General features: G+C 43.0%; 1 protein-coding gene and 1 long non-coding RNA gene across 2 annotated transcripts in view; one reads left to right on the forward strand and one right to left on the reverse strand.

Moving 5' to 3' along the window:
* Positions 1-18,727, reverse strand: part of LOC309690718 — a 62,801-nt gene that overhangs the window by 29,342 nt on the left and 14,732 nt on the right. The window lies entirely within an intron of this gene.
* Positions 1,253-13,710, forward strand: LOC309690689 (NLR family CARD domain-containing protein 3-like). Its single transcript, XM_082507951.1, has 7 exons — positions 1,253-1,496; positions 2,174-2,399; positions 2,598-4,404; positions 5,355-5,528; positions 8,431-8,601; positions 12,558-12,604; positions 12,762-13,710. The coding sequence occupies exons 1-7, from the start codon at positions 1,494-1,496 to the stop codon at positions 13,223-13,225; spliced, it is 2,892 nt and encodes a 963-aa protein (XP_082364077.1). The 5' UTR covers positions 1,253-1,493; the 3' UTR covers positions 13,226-13,710.

Raw genomic sequence — 18,727 nt, forward strand, 5'->3', positions numbered from 1 at the left:
GAAAGAAGCTTATGGGGCTTATCTCCAAACTGAAAATGCTTCTGTCTGATCCTAAATAGCTGATCTGTTACTTGACTAGATAAAATTGTGTTATACTCAAACTTCCTTTTAATTATGTCTTGGAAAAAAAGAGGGACAAGAGGAGGCCTTGTGGTCCTGTTCTGTGTTAATTCAGCTTCTATTTCGAACAGGCGTTTCCAGCGTTCTTTTTTTTTTACGAAGATTCAAAAGAAATAATTTCTCCTCGCATTACCACTTTAAATGTTCCCCATAAAATCGAATCAGAAACGTTTATCATTAGCTTCCAAGAAATCTGATATTTTAGTTGTCATAAATTGGCAAAAGGATGTCTCACACAGGAGTGACGGGTGAAAACGCCAGTAACCCTGTTGTTTCGTACCACAGAAGTCCAGGACTAAAGAGGTTGGAGAGTGATCCCAGATCAATATGTTATGATAAGTTGAGCATACAACTTTAGACATAAATTTAGAATCAAGCAAAAAATAATCTATTCTGGAGTACGATTTGTGCACTTATGAAAAATAAGAGTAATCTCTAATCTCTTAATGCTTCAATCTTAAATATGATCAACCTATCTCTAATAATCGGCTATGTACCACAGGCCTTCAATCTGGCTGTAGTTAAACCTTTACTTAAAAAGCATCTCTAGACCCAGCAGTCTTAGCTAATTATAGGCCAATCTCCAACCTTCCTTTCATGTCAAAAATCCTTGAAAGAGTAGTTGTCAAACAGCTAACAGATCATCTGCAGAGGAATGGCTTATTTGAAGAGTTTCAGTCAGGTTTCAGAGCTCAGCACAGCACAGAAACAGCTTTAGTGAAGGTTACAAATGATCTTCTTATGGCCTCTCACAATTATACATGCTTCCCTTAGCCTGAAACGCTCGCCTGATATTGACACTTAAGTATGGGTCTGTTGATTGATTTAACTGACTGGCTTCAAGTTCCACACCACATGGCCGCTGGACCTGCTAACCGGTCCTTCCTCGCTAGACTGCTATTACAATCACTGTCTTGCAAGCTCCATGACCTGGATGACTGAGAAACTACACAGAGAGTTATGTAGTTTCCAAGGAGTCAGGTATGGATGGCTAACTCTGTGCCTTAATCCTGGCAGGTTAGAAAACACTAATGACACATGTCATCTGTGTCATTACAGTTAAGATAATTAGACCATTGGAAATATTACAAAAGATTTACCAGTCTTTATTCTTGTAAGAGCTCCAGGTATTTAGTGGTGTAAGCTGTTTTTTTTCCTTTTCCATTTCTCTTCTTTTTTTCTTTTTCTTGTTTTTGCCAGCAGCATTAAGATGGTGTTTTCTGAGAGCCAAAACTCAGCATTTTCAAATATTGATCTTTCTCCTGTGTTGAACTAATTCTTCATGATTCCTCCACAGAGTGGGCCAGCAGAGCTCAGAGGTTCCCAGAAGTCAGTCTACCCAGCAGCATCAAACACAGCTGGACTCCATATTTATGGTCTGTACATGTTCAACATCTATTCTATTCAGTCATTTCTCAAAAAGAACGGCTATTTATACTTCAAACATATTGCAAGTATTAGTTTTTCGTAGTATTAATTGAAAGATAAGACAAGTTAGAAGCACAACTAAACACTGTTTCAAATAAACAATGAGCTTTAGCAGCTGGGCTGGTCAAAAAGATGTGTTTGTAATTTTATCTATACCCATGACCACCTTGACACATATTGCTACAGACAGGTCCTTTAATTTTTGGCTGTCATGGTAGTGTCTAATAAACTATGAAAGCTGGATAAATGATTGGAAAACTTTAGAAAAAGTTATTTATCATATTATTATAGCATTTATTCCACTCTAAACAATGCAAAGTTGAGTTATCTGATCTCAGAATTTGATTTATTTTTTTGCTTCTTTTTTTAAACATTCCAATTTAACAACCTCCCTTGAACATACTGACTACAATTACCATGATGTAGCAATATTCACTCTGTTTCCAGAATCAAAATATGCTGTGGACTGCAACAGAAATATGATTATGACAACACCTTCATATCTCCTGGCTATTTCTGTCTGTTGTTCCTGGTCTCCCTCTGTTCATTGTTCCTCTCTTCTTCCACTGCACCACCAGTTGAGGTTGTAATGTAACATATTAATTGACACAATACTCTATTCCAGCTACTGCAGGACAACATCATCACTTTTGTGAAGAATGAACTGAAGAAGATTCAAAAAGTTGTCAGTCCAGATTATCTGAAATACTTGGAAGGTCAGAGAACGGTTGAAGAGAAAGTGGGTGAGGACGAGGAGCAGAGGAATAGCAGCAGAGAGGCATTTGTGAAGATCACATTGGACTTTTTAAGGAGAATGAAGCAGGATGAACTAGCTGACCTTCTGCACAAGAGTAAGAGGATTTCTATAAAGATTTAAGCTGCTGGTTGAACAGGTTGTTTACTAATGTCTAACCCTAAAGTGATAGTCAAACATAAATATAAAAATTCTGGACTGATATTTGTTGTCTATTCTGCTGTACAATGATGCGAATGTTGTTGTGATTTGGCGCTATATAAATAAAATTGAATTGAATTATTCTTTCTTTTAGGAACTTCTAATAGAGACGTCTATTGGAGTGAGTGTAAACTTAAATCTACACTGAAGAAGAAGTTCCAGTGTGTATTTGAGGGGATCGCTAAAGCAGGAAACCCAACCCTATTGAATCACATCTACACAGAGCTCTACATCACAGAGGGAGGGACTGCAGAGGTCAATGATGAACATGAGGTCAGACAGATTGAAATGGCCTTCAGGAAACCAGACAGAGCAGAGACAAAAATCAGACAAGAAGACATCTTTAAAGGCTCACCTGGAAGAGATGAACCAATCAGAACAGTGCTGACAAAGGGAGTGGCTGGCATTGGGAAAACAGTCTTAACACAGAAATACAGCCTGGACTGGGCTGAAGACACAGCCAACCAGGACATCCAGTTCATATTTCCATTCACTTTCAGAGAGCTGAATGTGCTGAAAGAGGAAAAGTTCAGCTTGGTGGGACTTGTTCATCACTTCTTTACTGAAACCAAAGAAGCAGAAATCTGCAGCTTTGAAGACTTCCAGGTTGTGTTCATCTTTGATGGTCTGGATGAGTGTCGACTTCCTCTGGACTTCCACAAAACTACAATCCTAACTGACCCTAGAAAGTCCACCTCAGTGGATGTGCTGCTGATAAACCTCATCAGGGGCAAGCTGCTTCCCTCCGCTCGCGTCTGGATAACCACAAGACCTGCAGCAGCCAATCAGATCCCTCCAGAGTGTGTTGGTATGGTGACAGAAATCAGAGGGTTTGCTGACCCACAGAAAGAGGAGTACTTCAGGAAGAGATTCAGAGATAAGAAGGAGGCAAGCAGGATCATCTCCCACATTAAGACATCACGAAGCCTCCACATCATGTGCCACATCCCAGTCTTCTGCTGGATCACTGCTACAGTTCTGGAGGATGTGCTGGAAACCAGAGAGGGAGGACAGCTGCCCAAGACCGTGACTGAGATGTACATCCACTTCCTCGTGGTTCAGGCCAAAGTGAAGAAGATCAAATATGATGGAGGAGCTGAGACAGATCCACACTGGAGTCCAGAGAGCAGGAAGATGATTGAGTCTCTGGGAAAACTGGCTTTTGATCAGCTGCAGAAAGGAAACCTGATCTTCTATGAATCAGACCTGACAGAGTGTGTCATTGATATCAGAGCGGCCTCAGTGTACTCCGGGGTATTCACACAGATCTTTAAAGAGGAGAGTGGACTGTACCAGAAAAGACTGTTCTCCTTCATCCATCTGAGTGTGCAGGAGTTTCTGGCTGCTCTTCATGTCCATCTGACCTTCATCAACTCTGGAGTCAATCTGCTGGAAGAACAGCAAACAACCTCCCAGACACGTGAAACAAGAGAATCTGCAGAGACACACTTCTACCAGAGTTCTGTGGACAAGGCCTTACGGAGTCCAAGTGGACACCTGGACTTGCTCGTCCGCTTTCTCCTTGGTCTTTCACTGCAGACCAATCAGACTCTCCTACAAGGTTTGCTGACAAAGACAGGAAATAGTTCACAGAACAATCAGGAAACTGTCCAGTACATTAAGAAGAAGATCAATGACAGTCTGTCTGTAGAGCAAAGTATCAGTCTGTTCCACTGTCTGAATGAACTGAATGATCGTTCTCTAGTGGAGGAGATCCAACAGTCCCTGAGTTCAGGAAGTCTCTCCACAGACAAACTGTCTCCTGCTCAGTGGTCAGCTCTGGTCTTCATCTTACTGTCATCAGAAAAAGATCTGGATGTGTTTGACCTGAAGAAATACTCTGCTTCAGAGGAGGCTTTTCTGAGGCTGCTGCCAGTGGTCAACATCGCCAACAAAGCTCTGTAAGTAAATATGTACTCATTTTAAAGACTTTTGTAACAAAATGATACAGGGAGTGCAGAATTATTAGGCAAGTTGTATTTTTGAGGAATAATTTTATTATTGAACAACAACCATGTTCTCAATGAACCCAAAAAACTCATTAATATCAAAGCTGAATGTTTTTGGAAGTAGTTTTTAGTTTGTTTTTAGTTTTAGCTATTTTAGGGGGATATCTGTGTGTGCAGGTGACTATTACTGTGCATAATTATTAGGCAACTTAACAAAAAACAAATATATACCCATTTCAATGATTTATTTTTACCAGTGACACCAATATAACATCTCCACATTCACAAATATACATTTCTGACATTCAGTCTCTGAGTATTGCACACCTTGTGCTTTTGGGCACTCCAGTGATGTTGCAGCTCTGAAATATGGCCAAACTGGTGGCAAGTGGCATCTTGGCAGCTGCACGCTTGACTTTTCTCAGTTCATGGGCAGTTATTTTGCGCCTTGGTTTTTCCACACGCTTCTTGCGACCCTGTTGGCTATTTTGAATGAAACGCTTGATTGTTCGATGATCACGCTTCAGAAGCTTTGCGATTTTGAGACTGCTGCATCCCTCTGCAAGATATCTCACTATTTTTGACTTTTCTGAGCCTGTCAAGTCCTTCTTTTGACCCATTTTGCCAAAGGAAAGGACGTTGCCTAATAATTATGCACACCTGATATAGGGTGTTGATGTCATTAGACCACACCCCTTCTCATTACAGAGATGCACATCACCTAATATGCTTAATTGGTAGTAGGCTTTCGAGCCTATACAGCTTGGAGTAAGACAACATGCATGAAGAGGATGATGTGGACAAAATACTCATTTGCCTAATGATTCTGCACTCCCTGTATGAAGTGTATTTCTCTTGTCTACATGAAACAATAAAACTATTTTCAATAATAATTGTTTCAGACTAAGTGGCTGCAATCTCTCAGAGAGAAGCTGTGCGGCTCTGTCCTCAATTCTGACCTCCCCGTCCTCTAGTCTGATGGAGCTGGACCTGAGTAACAATGATCTGCGAGATTTGGGAGCGAAACTTCTGTCTGCAGGACTGGAGAGTCCATATTGTACACTGGAAACTCTCAGGTTAGAACTCAGACAGTCAAGCAGTCATTTACCCTTCAGAAATCAAAAGTGTAACTGGCTATTTTTCACTAACTGTAATGTGACCTTTCTATTCTTTTACATTAAAAGAAAATGTCTAGTTTGTTGGCATTCTATTCAACACAACCTCACGTTTAAATTGGCAGTTTCTTTGTTTTTTTCATTTTGACGTACTGCCTTAACACAACCTAAAATCTCACAAAAAACACTTAAAAACAATGTTTTTTATTTTTATTTTTTAGCATTAAATCACCAACATGTTTAAGAAATCATTTAAAACTTTAGCCGCTAATATTAACTAGAGCAAAAATGTACTGCTATTGAGTATAGTTTACCTTTCTTTCACTAGAGGAAGCCAAACGCACCATGACTGTAGTTTGCCATTCATACCACTAGATGGACTGTAGTTTCATATTCATTTCAATAGGACCAAAATTTGTGCAGAAATTTCATATATAAAAAGTATAAAGGGTTATAACCATCAAAAGTCATAGAACACCATTTGCGATCAAGCCAGACGAAACTATATAACATATTTTAATATCCCTCCGACAGAAGACAGAGACGATATGTTATCTGGTTACCGGGTGTTTTTTTTTATTTTATTTATAAGAACAGTAACACAGGCTACCGTGGACCGTAGCCAATGCCAAAACTACAAGGGAAAAAATGTGTTCCCCTGAATCAAAACAAAAGTTTTTACAGAACCCCCGATAGAACCATGCCCAGAAAGCGATGCAACGTGTGCCGAGTTTGTGACACTGGAAAGTCCACAACGGCCTGAACTTTTTCAGTCACGGGCCATACCTGCCCTTGTCCCACTTGCTTGCCCAAATAGGTAATAGTAGCCTTCCCGAACTCACATTTAGAAAGGTTGAGCGTGAGGGAGGCATCGTTGAACCGCCCAAACACCTCAGAAAGTGTTGCGAGATGTTCAGGCCACAAGGTAAAATAGACAACCACGTCGTCCAAGTATGCCTCGCACTTAGACACTCCACACAGCACCTGCCGCATAAGGCGTTGAAACGTTGCGGGCACATTACGTAACCCGAAAGGCATCACTGTATATTGGAGGAAGTGATCGGGCGTTACAAACGCAGAGATCTCCAAAGCCCTAGGTGTTAATGGAACCTGCCAGTACCCCTTTAATAGGTCCAGCTTTGTAACATACTGAGCAGAACCAACACGATCGAGGCAATCTTCCATCCGCGGGAGCGTAAACGAGTCTGGTTTGGTAACCGCATTCACTTTCTGGAAATATTGTCCGCTATCGCTACCAGAATACAAGGCGAGCTCCACGCGTCATGACTGGAAATAGCAAGGCCATGCTCAATGAGATATTCAACTTCCTACTGCATCAAGCTCCGCTTTGTGGTGTTTACACGATAAGCGTGCTGTTTTATCGGCCTGTCAGTTTCCACCGTGATGTCGTGACACAGGACAGATGTTTGCCTACGGTAGTCAGAAAACAAAGGTTGATGAGCTTTCACTAACGCAAGGACATCCCTATGAGCAGGGGGTGGCAAATGAGAGCGGGAGGACTCCAAAGTGGCCAACATCTCGCAATTCCAATCTCCGAGCCCCCAGTATACAGCCACTTTTTTCCATCAAACCATCGTCTTGTGGGTGGTACTCTGTGGTGCCCAGAGCAAATTACATCACCGGTGGCGAGCTCTTTGGACACATAACATTTGAGCATATTAACATGACACACTTGCAACTTTCGCTTCCGATCAGGCGTTTTAATGACATAGTTAGTATCACTTATTTTCCGATCCACCTCATAAGGACCAGAAAATTGAGCTCGAATGCTAGACACAGTCACTGGAAGCAAAACCAGCACCTTCTCCCCCGGGGCAAAATTCTGAACCACGGATTTCTTGTCAAAACGTGCTTTCATAATGCCCTGGGCTCGCCTCAAGTGGTCGCGGGCCAACTGCACGAGAGAGACATTCCTTAAAAGCACACACATAATCCAACACATTATCCTCCACCCGATGCGATTCGGACAATAATTTCTCTTTAAGTAATTGCAACGGCCTGCGTACCGTGTGTCCAAAAACAAGATCAGCTGGGCTGACACGGAGGAATTCCTGCTTGGCTTCTCGAACGGTAAACAACAATAAGAGAAGCTAACTCAGAGGAGCGATTGCTTACGTAGCCCCCAAAAACATAACTAAACAACAATCACTTACCTCCCTGACTAACTAAACATGAGAAAACTGTACCCAACTGAAAAGGCGATCCACTCGAACTTCCTCATGACTTGCAGAGCAACACAGGGCATGTCGCAGCCCCAGCTGGTTGGGGTAAAACCGAGGATGGATGATTGCCGTCCTCAACCGCGCCGTCTTATACTCCTGGTGTACCATCTTCGGGATCCACCACTCCTGGAGGCGCACCTGCACACTCACATTTACATGTCATAATCCCAGCCCACGACGGCAGCCGTAACAGCAGTGTGTGTGACATTCCATCATTGTCCAACTGTTCTGACACACACACCAAACAAACAAACAAAAAATGTCTAAATTGCACACTACCTACTAACTGTGTAAATTCTCTGTTATGACTGGTTTTCCTTGGTCTATAAAAAAAAAATATTACAATATTACATATCAGAATTTGATGAAATTGTCTATTTCTTCTTAAACAAATAAAACAAGAAATCTCACAAAGTTTTCTTCAGGTGTTTGAGGGTGCATGGAATTTATCCAACAAGTCTACATGTATCTTGTGGACTTGGCATTTGACTATCATTCATTTGTTTGTGACAAATAAAATTTGAATTTGAATGGGTATTTTATCCATAAAAATAATTGAAAATAAGCCTTTAGTGAAGTTTTAACAAATGTATTGTTTTTTTTTGTGTGTGTTTATATAGTCTATCAGGCTGTCTGATCACAGAGGAAGGCTGTACTTCTCTGGCTTCAGCTTTGAGCTCCAACCCCTCCCATCTGAGAGAGCTGGACCTGAGCTACAATCATCCAGGAGACTCAGTCCAGAGTTTGTTGGCTGGACTGAAGGATCCACATTGGAGACTAGACACTCTCAGGTATGGAGAGAATGTCTGATAGAGGAGGAAAAGTTGAAAACATCTGCTGTGTCCTACATTCAGTTCCTGATTGTTTCATGCAGATGTCACAAATGAAGGGAAGTGCTTGCTCATTACAGACAATCTAAGGAGCTTGAAAAGAGCAACTGAGCTTTTTCTTGCAGACATTTCATATGAGAAGCTTCTTCAGTTCTAAAATAAAATTTTGGAGAGACTTAGGTATTTAATTTAATTTAAAATTTGGTTATCCCTATAAAGGGTCGTTGACCCATTATTAATTATGTGCCTCATCACATGAGCCAAGGTAAGAAATAGATAGAAATGTTCAGCTGAGTCTTTCCCTGTAAAGGTAGCGGCCATCTCTGTCCCACATCTTGGGTAGCACTGCTCTGTTCTGTCAGGGTCCCATGTATGGGGTGGGCTATGTTGTCCAACAGGGATGACATCTTAGCCACCATTCTCCTTTCTCCATTCTTACTCACCACCTCCACTGGGTCTAGAGGGCATCCTAGAACAGAGCTGGCCCTCTGGATCAGGCTGTTCAGTCTCTTCCTGTCACCAGTAGAGATGCTGCCGCCCTAGCAGACCACACCGTAAAAGATGGCTGAGGCCACCACAGAGTCATAGGTCTTCAGGAGTGGGCCCTTCACTCCGAAAGACCTCAGTCTCCACAGCAGGTACAGCCTGATCTCCCCTCTTCTGTAGAGGGTTTTTAAATTGTGAGTCCAGTCAAGTTTATTGTTCAGATGTACACCAAGGTACCACAGCCTCAAAATGTCCATACCTTGGATGTTTAGTGGTTGAAGTAGAGGATGTTTTTGGTTGTGGAAGTCTACCATCAGCTCCTTGGTTTTTCTTGTGTTGATCTGGAGGTAGTTCTGCTGGCACTAGTCCTCAAAGTCACTGGGTGAGGTGTTCCGGAACATGCCCAGAACACCTTACCCAGGAAGCGCCCAGGATGCATCCTTGTCAGATGCCTAAACCACTTCAGCTGGCTCCTTTCAATGTGGAGGAGAAGCAGCTCTACTCTGAGCCCCTCCCAGATGGCTGAACTTCCCTACCCTCTCCTATCTCTAAGGGAGAGACCAGCCACTGTTCGGAGGAAGCTCATTTCCACTGCTTGTATCTGTGATCTTGTTCTTTTGGTCACTACCCACAGCATGTGACCATAGGTGAGGGTAGGGACGTAGATCAGACAGGTAAATTGAGAGCTTCACTTTTGCGCTCATCTCTCTCTTCACCACGACGGACTGGTGCAGCGGCTGCAGCATCAATCCGTCTGTCGATCTCCAGCTCCCTTCTCCCATTACTCACAAACAAGACCCCGAGATACTTAAACTCCTCCATTTGGGGTAGGAACTCGTCCCCGACCCAGAGTGGGCACTCCATCCTTTTCTGGCTGAGAACCGTGGCCTCGGATTTCGAGGTGCTGATCCTCATTCCCACTGCTTCACACACGGCTGTGAACCGTTCCAGAGTGAGCTGGAGGCCATCAACCGATGAAGCCAACAGAACCACATCATCCACAAAAAGCAGAGATGAGATTCTTAGACCACCTACGTGAAAGACCTCCGCCACTTGGCTGCGCCTAGAAATCCTGTTCATAAAAATTAAGAACAGAATTGGTGACAAAGGGCAGCTCTGGCGGAGCTTATCCCCCACAGGGAACAAGTCCGAATTATTGCCGGCAATGTGAACCGAGCTCTTAATGGTTGTATAGGGATCAAATAGCCCGTAGCAATGGGCCAGACACCCCATACTCCCATAGCACCTCCCACAGGACACCCCGAGGGACATGGTCGAATGCCTTCTCCAAGTCCACAAAACACATGTAGACTGGTTGGGCAAACTCCCATGCCCCCTCAAGTATCCTTGAGAGGATAAAGAGCTGGTCCAGTGTTCCGCAACCAGGACGAAAACCGCATTGTTCCTCCTGTATCCGAGGTTCGACTAGCGGACGAACTCTCCTTTCCAGCACCCTTGTATAGACTTTCCCAGGGAGGCTGAGGAGTGTGATTCCCAATGTAGTTGGAACACACCCTCCAGTCCCCCTTTTTAAAAATGGGGACCACCACCCTGGTCTGCCAGTTCAGGGGTACTGCCCCTGATCTCCACGCAACATTGTAGAGGCGTGTCAACCAGGACAGCCCTACAACATCCCGAGCCTTCATGAACTCGGGGAGGACATCATCCACACCAAGGGCTCTGCCACCAAGGAGTTGTTTAACTGCCTCAGTGACTTCGCCCCCGTAAATTGGCGGGTCATCCCCCTCATCCCCAGACTCTGCTCCCTCCTTGGAAGACGTGTCAGTGGGATTAAGGAGGTCGTCCAAGTATTCCTTCCACCGTCCGACTATTTTCTCAGTCGAAGTCAGCAGCGCTCCACCAACACTATCCACAATACTGGTAGACGCCTGACAGTTTACCAGAATCTCTTTGAGGCAGTCCAAAAGTCTTTTTCCATGGCCTCTCCGAACTCCTCCCACACCCAAATTTTTGCTTCAGCCACTGCCTCAGCCACAATCCACTTTGACTGTCGGTACCTGTCAGCTGCCTCCAAAGTCCCACAGGCTAACCAAGCCTGACAGGATTCCTTCTTCAGCCTTGTGGCTCCCTTCACCTCTTGTGTCCACCATTTGGTTTGGGGAATACCACCACGACAGGCACCAACCACCTTGCGGCTGCAACTCAATGCTGCAGCTTTGGCAATGGAGATGCTGAACATGGTCCATTAGGACTCAATGTCCCCAGTCTCCCTCTGGATGCTGTTGAAGCTCTGCCGGAGGTGTGTGTTGAAGATTTCACGGACTGGGGCCTCTGGGAGGCGTTCCCAGCACACCCTCATTACATGTTTAGGCGCACTGGGTCTGTCCAGCGTCCTCCCCAGCTCAGCCCCTCTCTTTACCTGAGTGTCCAGAACATATGGTCGCAGGTCTGGTGATACGATTACAAAATCAATCATCGACCTGTGGCCTAGAGGGTCCTGGTGCCACATGCACTTATGGACACTTTTATGTTCGAACAAGGAGTTTGCTATGGCCAAATTGTGATTTGCACAGAAGTCCAATAAGAAAACACCACTTGGGTTCAGATCAGGGAGGCCGTTCCTCCCAATCACGCCCCTCCAGGTCTCGCTGTCATTACTCACGTGAGCATTGAAGTCTCCCAGTAGGAAAACAGAGTCTTCAGGTGGAGCACCCCACCCAGGGACTCCAAGAAGGCTGGGTACTCTGAACTGCAACTCGGCGCATAAGTGCAGATGACAATCAGGACTTGTTCCCTGAACCTAAGGCGCAGAGAACAAACCCTCTCATCCACCGGGAAGAACCCCAATGTACAGGCAGCAAGCCGAGGGGATAGTAGCATACACACCCCAGCCCGCCAGACTGAGACAGAGTCCACCCCCTCTCCAGGAGACTGGTTCCAGAGCCCAAGCCATGCGTAGAGGTGAACCCGACTATATCTAGCCGGTACCTCTCAACCTCATGCACTAACTCAGGCTCATTCCCCACGAGAGAGGTGACATTCCATGTCCCAATTGCCAATTTTGGTAGCCGGGGATCGGTCTGCCAGAGCATCTGCTCTCCGAACTCCGAAAAGCGCCTTGAGGCGACTTTTGTTGTGATTTGGCGCTATATAAATAAAATTGAATTGAATTGAATTGAATTGGCTGTCTCCCGGCACACAATGCACCCGACCCCTACGGCACCTCATGCGGGTGGTGGGCCTGCAGGAGGGTGGGCCCATGTCCCCTCTTCTGGCTGTGGGCCTCAGTAACCCTATCCGGGGCAGGATAAACTGTTGTCTCAATGTTTTCCTCATAAGTGTATTCGTGAAAATGTTGCACTGTTCCTTTATCAGTGTCTAACAGTATGTATATGAGAGCCATGTAATGTCCAGTTGTGTATGCTGAAAGAGACTGTGCTGGTCTGACACCCCCCCCCCCCTCCTTTCAGGGTGGAGCCTGCTGGAGTCCAGTGGTTGAGACCAGGTCTGAGGAAATGTAAGTGGGTTTTTAATGTGATTCATGAAAACAAAGCAGCACACATTCAACCATCTTCAAACTGTCACATCACTCATTTACATCTCTGATGTCAGGAGTCAATCAATGAACAGATGATCAATAACTGCAGCTGGATTGTGTTTGTTCTCTCCATCAGATTCCTGTCAACTCACAGTCGACGCAAACACAGTACACACAAAACTCCAACTGTCTGACAACAACAGGAAGGTGGCACATGTGGAGGAGGTTCAGTCATTTCCTGATCATCCAGACAGATTTGATTACTGGCCTCAGCTGCTGTGTAAAAATGGTCTGACTGGTCGCTGTTACTGGGAGGTCGAGTGGAAAGGAGGGGTTTATATGTCAGTGAGTTACAGAAGAATCAGAAGGAAAGGAGACAGTAAAGATTGTTGGTTTGGTTACAATGATCAGTCCTGGAGCCTGATCTGCTACGATGATGGTCCTCATTCTGTCTGGCACAATAGCAGAGGAACATCCATCTCCTCCTCCATCTCTGTCTCTAACAGAGTAGCGGTGTATGTGGACGTTCCTGCCGGCACTCTGTCCTTCTACAGAGTCTCCTCTGACAATCTGATTCATATTCACACTGTAAAATTATGATATTATTTTATGCCATGTTATACCCCTAATTAAAGATTGTGAATTATTATGTAGTTTTAGTTTGCATTATTCTCCTGAATTAGAAGAAGCTGATAACTATTGTATTAGTTAAACTGATTTGCATTACATTAAATTGCTGACTTGTTGTGAATGAATGATATTGTTTTATGATGCATTATATTGCTGAGTTATAAGAAATACTGTTCACAGAAGGTTATTGTCTAATTTGTCTGAGTAGAAGAGAACAGAGTGTGCTGGAGTTTTCTGCCCCATTTCAGCAGGAGCAGATAAACAGGGAGCCAAGGTCGTAGCTCAGGCGCTGTGTGAGAGAGAGCATGTGAATGTTTAGGCTTTTTATGATAAGGTGGAGGCACCAGAGGCTATAAAAGTTTGAGCAATGCTCCACCATTTTGAGATTTTGAGGCTGTCTGCATCAGTGTCCATCTCCCACGTGTGTGATCATTAAATCATCATTTGACTCAACCCGGCCGGACCAGTGTTGTTATTGTGGTTTTTTCTCTTGTCTCCATCCCCAATATTTTGAACCTTAACAACACCTTTAGCACCACATTCACTGAAACTCTTTATCCTGGGTTTAGATTCAGGTATCTTGGTTCCTCAGTGTCCCTGTGCTGAGCTGAGTTTAAAGTAGGGCTGCTCAATTAATCGAATTTTAATCTCGATTACGATCTGGGCTTTCAACGATCATTAAAAATGACCGAGCCGATTATTAGCCCCTCCCTCGTGCTTTACTCTCGCGCTGCTCCGTGTGGCAAATCGAGCGCACCTCCCTGCATTTCGAACACGCGTCACAACAATTAAGAGCAGCGGTCTCCAACCTTTTTTGCGTCACGGACCGGTTTATGCCCGACGATATTGTCATAGACCGGCCTTTAAGGTGTCGCGGATAAATACAACAAAATAAAACTAGTACCGGTACCGAAAAAAAGAAAATTTATTCCTAACACACGTGAAAAGACCAAGGAAAACCGAGTAAATGATAAAAATGATAACAAAATAACGCTGAAAACCGATAAAAACCCTGAAAACTATACATTTCACACCTGAGCCTCAACTCTCGCGGCCCGGTACCAAACGATTCACGTACCGGTCCGAGGCCCGGGGGTTGGGGACCGCTAATTAAGCGGACCCGAGGGAAGCTCGGAAAGCTAAGCCGAAGTTATTTGGAGAGGAGAGTGACTGCCATTGGTTGAAAAGAGAGGTAAAAAAAACTTCAGTGGTGTGGAAACATTATGGGTTTGAGGGGTCAGACGTGGATCAAGTAGACATAGTGTGTAAACTTTGCTACAGTGTCTTAGCTGCACCACAGAGCAACACTGCACAGTTCACTAAACACAGATGTTTACATTTTTCATTTATTTTTATTTTGCAAACATTTGCACTGTTATCAGTATTTGCACTATTTTATATTATTTTTTGACAATCTTTAAAGTCATTATTCAACACGTTGTTATTGTTAAATAAATATCGTCAAATAATCGAGATCTCAATGTCAGTGAAAATAATCGTGATTATCATTTTTGCCATAATCGAGCAGCCCTAGTTTAAAGAGTGTCCTCCTGTTAGAGAAACACTCTGACTGTTGAACAGATAGTTCAGTCTGTACATGTCTCTCTTTCACTCAGAAACACGTTTTCAGATTCATGGATTCAATCAGTTGATGTTTGAAACTGTTCTAAATGATTCCTTGTAAACTTCTTCCTCTTCAGTCCTTTAAAGATGGAAGCTCCCATTATTACAGGATCCACATGTTGTTTTTCTGTCTTTTTACACTCAAAGTTTCAGAGTGAATATCAATATGTTGTTTTTCTCTGAAGCTCAGTTCACAACCAGCTCCTCTGCATTTTCAACAAGTCTGAGCTCATTAAAATGAATCCAAATGTTTGATTTCTCTTTCTTAATGGGATGTTTCCAAACTCTCCACATCTTTTACTCATTGTTGGAAGCTCATCATTTCAAAATGTTTCAGCCATATAAGCTGAAAATATTGGCTCAATTGTTTTGAATGCAGTTCAAGCAGAAAATGATTGTATTGTACTGAGGGATCATAATGCATGCGGCTTATCTAATAAACAGCAGACGCTGATTATTTGAAACTAGTCTTGTGTTTTTCCCATTTTGAACAAGAACAAGAACATGGTGCAGGATGGTAACAGCTTCGTTATCAAACTCTTAGAAACATGTAAATATCTGTGTTTAGCACTGCGTATGTTGTGTATCACTTTAGTTTGTATGAAACATGAAAAATATCACAAAGGGTCCTGGTGAAGAATATGCTGGAATTTGGTGACAGAGATGCTCTGTATCTCATTGTACAACTGTATAGTGACAATAAAGGCATTCTATTCTATTCATTCTATTCTTTGACGTCAAACTTTTAGAAGCCGTTTCATTGTTTATCATGCAGCTCTAGTTTGATAAAACGCTGCATCAAAAACACAGGAAATAATGTCACATGTTTATTTCCACAAAGCAGAATGAGTCTATTGCGGACAATAAGTGATGTACAAACAGAGTGAGCATTTCTGAGCCCCCCAAAATAAACTGAGAAGTTCACTAAATGAAAAATGGACTGTGAGCTCAGTTCCTTCATCATTAGTATGTATTATATGTCTATGTATTTTATTACTATAATATATATCAGGTACCACTGCTGCTAGTTTCAATCATTGTGCAAATGTGCTGTTTATAAGGTTGGAAACCTGCAGTCAGCTAAGACTGAAGAAGTCACCTGGATCAGTGACCAAACGTTTCTCCCACTGAAAACGTCCAGATGAGCAGAATCAACCTTTTGGGATCAGCCAGCAATGCAGCTGTCAGGGTTGCTGGGTCATTGACCCAGTGATTTCAGTTTGTTCATGTTCAGTTTATTTTGCCACATCAATGTTGTTCTCACTTCCTGTTTTTCCCGTATCAGCTCGTCTCTCATGTCGTTAGCCAGATTATGTTCAGCTGTGTACTCACCGGTCTCTCATTATCATCCGCATCAGTCTGTGTATTTAAGTCCTCAGTTTCCTCCAGTTCTTTGTTGTGTCATTGATGTTGATGTTGTCTCTCCGCATGTATGTTCAGTTCAGTCACCCAGTCAGTCATTTCAGTTCATGTTCTGTTCATCCAGCCTACCTACAATAAAACACCATTAACACCATTATCCTGCACCGTGAGTCCAGCGTTTGGGTCATGTCTTCCTCACCTCCACACACGACATGCCTGACAGAATGACACGACCCGTGAGCGGCAGGAGGCAGAGCTCTCCTTGTGGGCAGAAAAGCTTAAGGAGAGACAGACGCCCGTCATTAGATTTACTGCAGAAACTGGATCAAACTGGATCCAACTGGAGCTCTTGTTGGGATCCAGGGTGCAGCAGGTCTGTGCTGAGCAGAATGAATAAAGCCAATAAGATGTCTCTGTATGAGGAGGCGGGGTCACAGGAGGTTCACAGAAACTCTGCAGCAGCATCATCAGCTCACATGGAAACTTTGATGATTCACTTCTGTGGTGTTTTTACAGAAACACGTCACAAAATTAGCTCCGCCTGTTTTGTGTGTGAGCTTTGAGTTTCTTGTCTTCATCCTGGATTCTTGTGTTGCTGTTTTTACACACAGCAGATATTTCCTGGTTGCTTCCTTGATGATCACATGAAGCTTTCTGAAGCTTGGATTGAAAACGCTTCATTACTCAAAGCTTTCCAACACAGGCCTCTGTGCTGCCATCTAGTGGAAAAACATATGAAGTGCAGTGTGAAGCTACATTTATTTATAACATACTATAACCCATATAACTATATGTATAGTGTATTATGTAGGTTTTAGAACTGAGAGGTAAATTGCTGATGGCCTGGTTTTTATTTATGTTCCCCATGGTTCACCAGCTCTCACACAACACCAATGATCCACGTCCTTATAAACCTCCGAATCAGGTCCTGAAGCAGTGACGTCCTGAGTGAAGACCTCACTGATCACATGACTCTGGTCACCTGGACTCAGTGTTTCTGAAGCAGTGGGCTGGGTTTTTACAAATACGTGGCTGCTGCCTGATGTTGGGCCCACAGAGGAAGACGACTGACTCACTCGTCTTCACTTCCTCCTTAAACATGTGGAAGGAGAGCAAAGTGCTGCCAGACTCTTATTTCTGACAGGAACAGAAGAAACCACAGCAAACTGTTCCAGTTCTTCATCTTCATCACAATCTATTTATTTCCGATGGTGTCTTCAGTCTGAGGGTTTGAAGTTTCCATGTCTGTGTGATGTGTGGTGTGAAGGCTGCTGGTTAAACTGAGACGAACTGTTTAAAGCACTGAGTGCTCATAGAGAGATGCTCCATGAGTCCCATACGAATTACCCACGTCTCCCACTGGGGAATTGTAGAAAAGGGGAGAGGCAAAAGGGGTACACTGTATTTATAGGGTTGCACCAAAGAAGAACAATGAGGAGGGGCTCTAACTGATAATAAATATAACTACAGGCTTGAAGGTATACAGTCAGGTATAAAGAACACATTTTGTGAGAAGTGTTGTTTGTTTATTTACAAAGTTTGCTGTTTCAGTGATAGTTGTACATCACGTTATATCACTTCAAACAGAGGTGATCCAGTAATGCTGCACTAATGAATTAGACTAACTCTTCACTTTAGCTGAAGTTATTAAGTTAGCTAAAGAGTTGGATGCTGTGTAAGACATAAATAAAGCTAAAACACAAAGGTTTGGACATTTGCATGTTGCCCTACTGTAGGGGTCTCTGCAAGCATACAGGGCTCTGACAGGGTACAAGATGACAACTTTGTCAAAGCTGAACCAGGGCAAACTACCAGGGTTAAGGGTTAACTACCAGGGTTAACCAGGGTTAAGTTTAGCTTTGCAGTTTTTATTATTATATATATATACAGTGGGGCAAAAAAGTATTTAGTCAGCCACCGATTGTGCAAGTTCCCCCACCTAAAATGATGACAGAGGTCAGTAATTTGCACCAGAGGTACACTTCAACTGTGAGAGACAGAATGTGAAAAAAAAATCCATGAATCCACATGGTAGGATTTGTAAAGAATTTATTCATAAATCAGGGTGGAAAATAAGTATTTATTTAAATTAAATATTAAAATATATATTTATTATTATCATATAATAAATTCATAGATAATTATGGCTTATCATGTACTCAGAGTAAATTCATTAAAGTTGTGAAAGCCATTCCCCCTGCAATGATTCAGATGGCTAAAGCCAGTTTAACCTGTTCTTCCTCTATAATTTGTGAGCCGTCCCTAATTATTGATGATCGTCAATTTGAAGGAAAGACATGCAAAATTCTAACCAAACAACTTTTTCCTTCTCAATTAAAAAGAAAATATTTGTTTAAAGATTATAACTCGAGGTTTTTGACTGAGTATCTTTCTTTTCCAATTCCACCAAAAGCAAAAGAAAATCACTTTAAAATCTTAAATGCCATATACCCGTCCAACGACTGTCTTCACAAGAAATTCAGTATA

This window comes from Aulonocara stuartgranti (genome assembly GCF_965226115.1).
Source record: "Aulonocara stuartgranti genome assembly, chromosome: 16".
In the NCBI taxonomy this organism is placed as follows: domain Eukaryota; kingdom Metazoa; phylum Chordata; class Actinopteri; order Cichliformes; family Cichlidae; genus Aulonocara; species Aulonocara stuartgranti.

Bases quoted from the DNA above. Each gene is read 5' to 3' on its own strand.
- LOC309690689 (XM_082507951.1), top strand. The intron at 4,405-5,354 runs GTAAGTAAATAT...TAATTGTTTCAG, and splicing joins AACATCGCCAACAAAGCTCT to ACTAAGTGGCTGCAATCTCT. The intron at 8,602-12,557 runs GTATGGAGAGAA...CCCTCCTTTCAG, and splicing joins TGGAGACTAGACACTCTCAG to GGTGGAGCCTGCTGGAGTCC.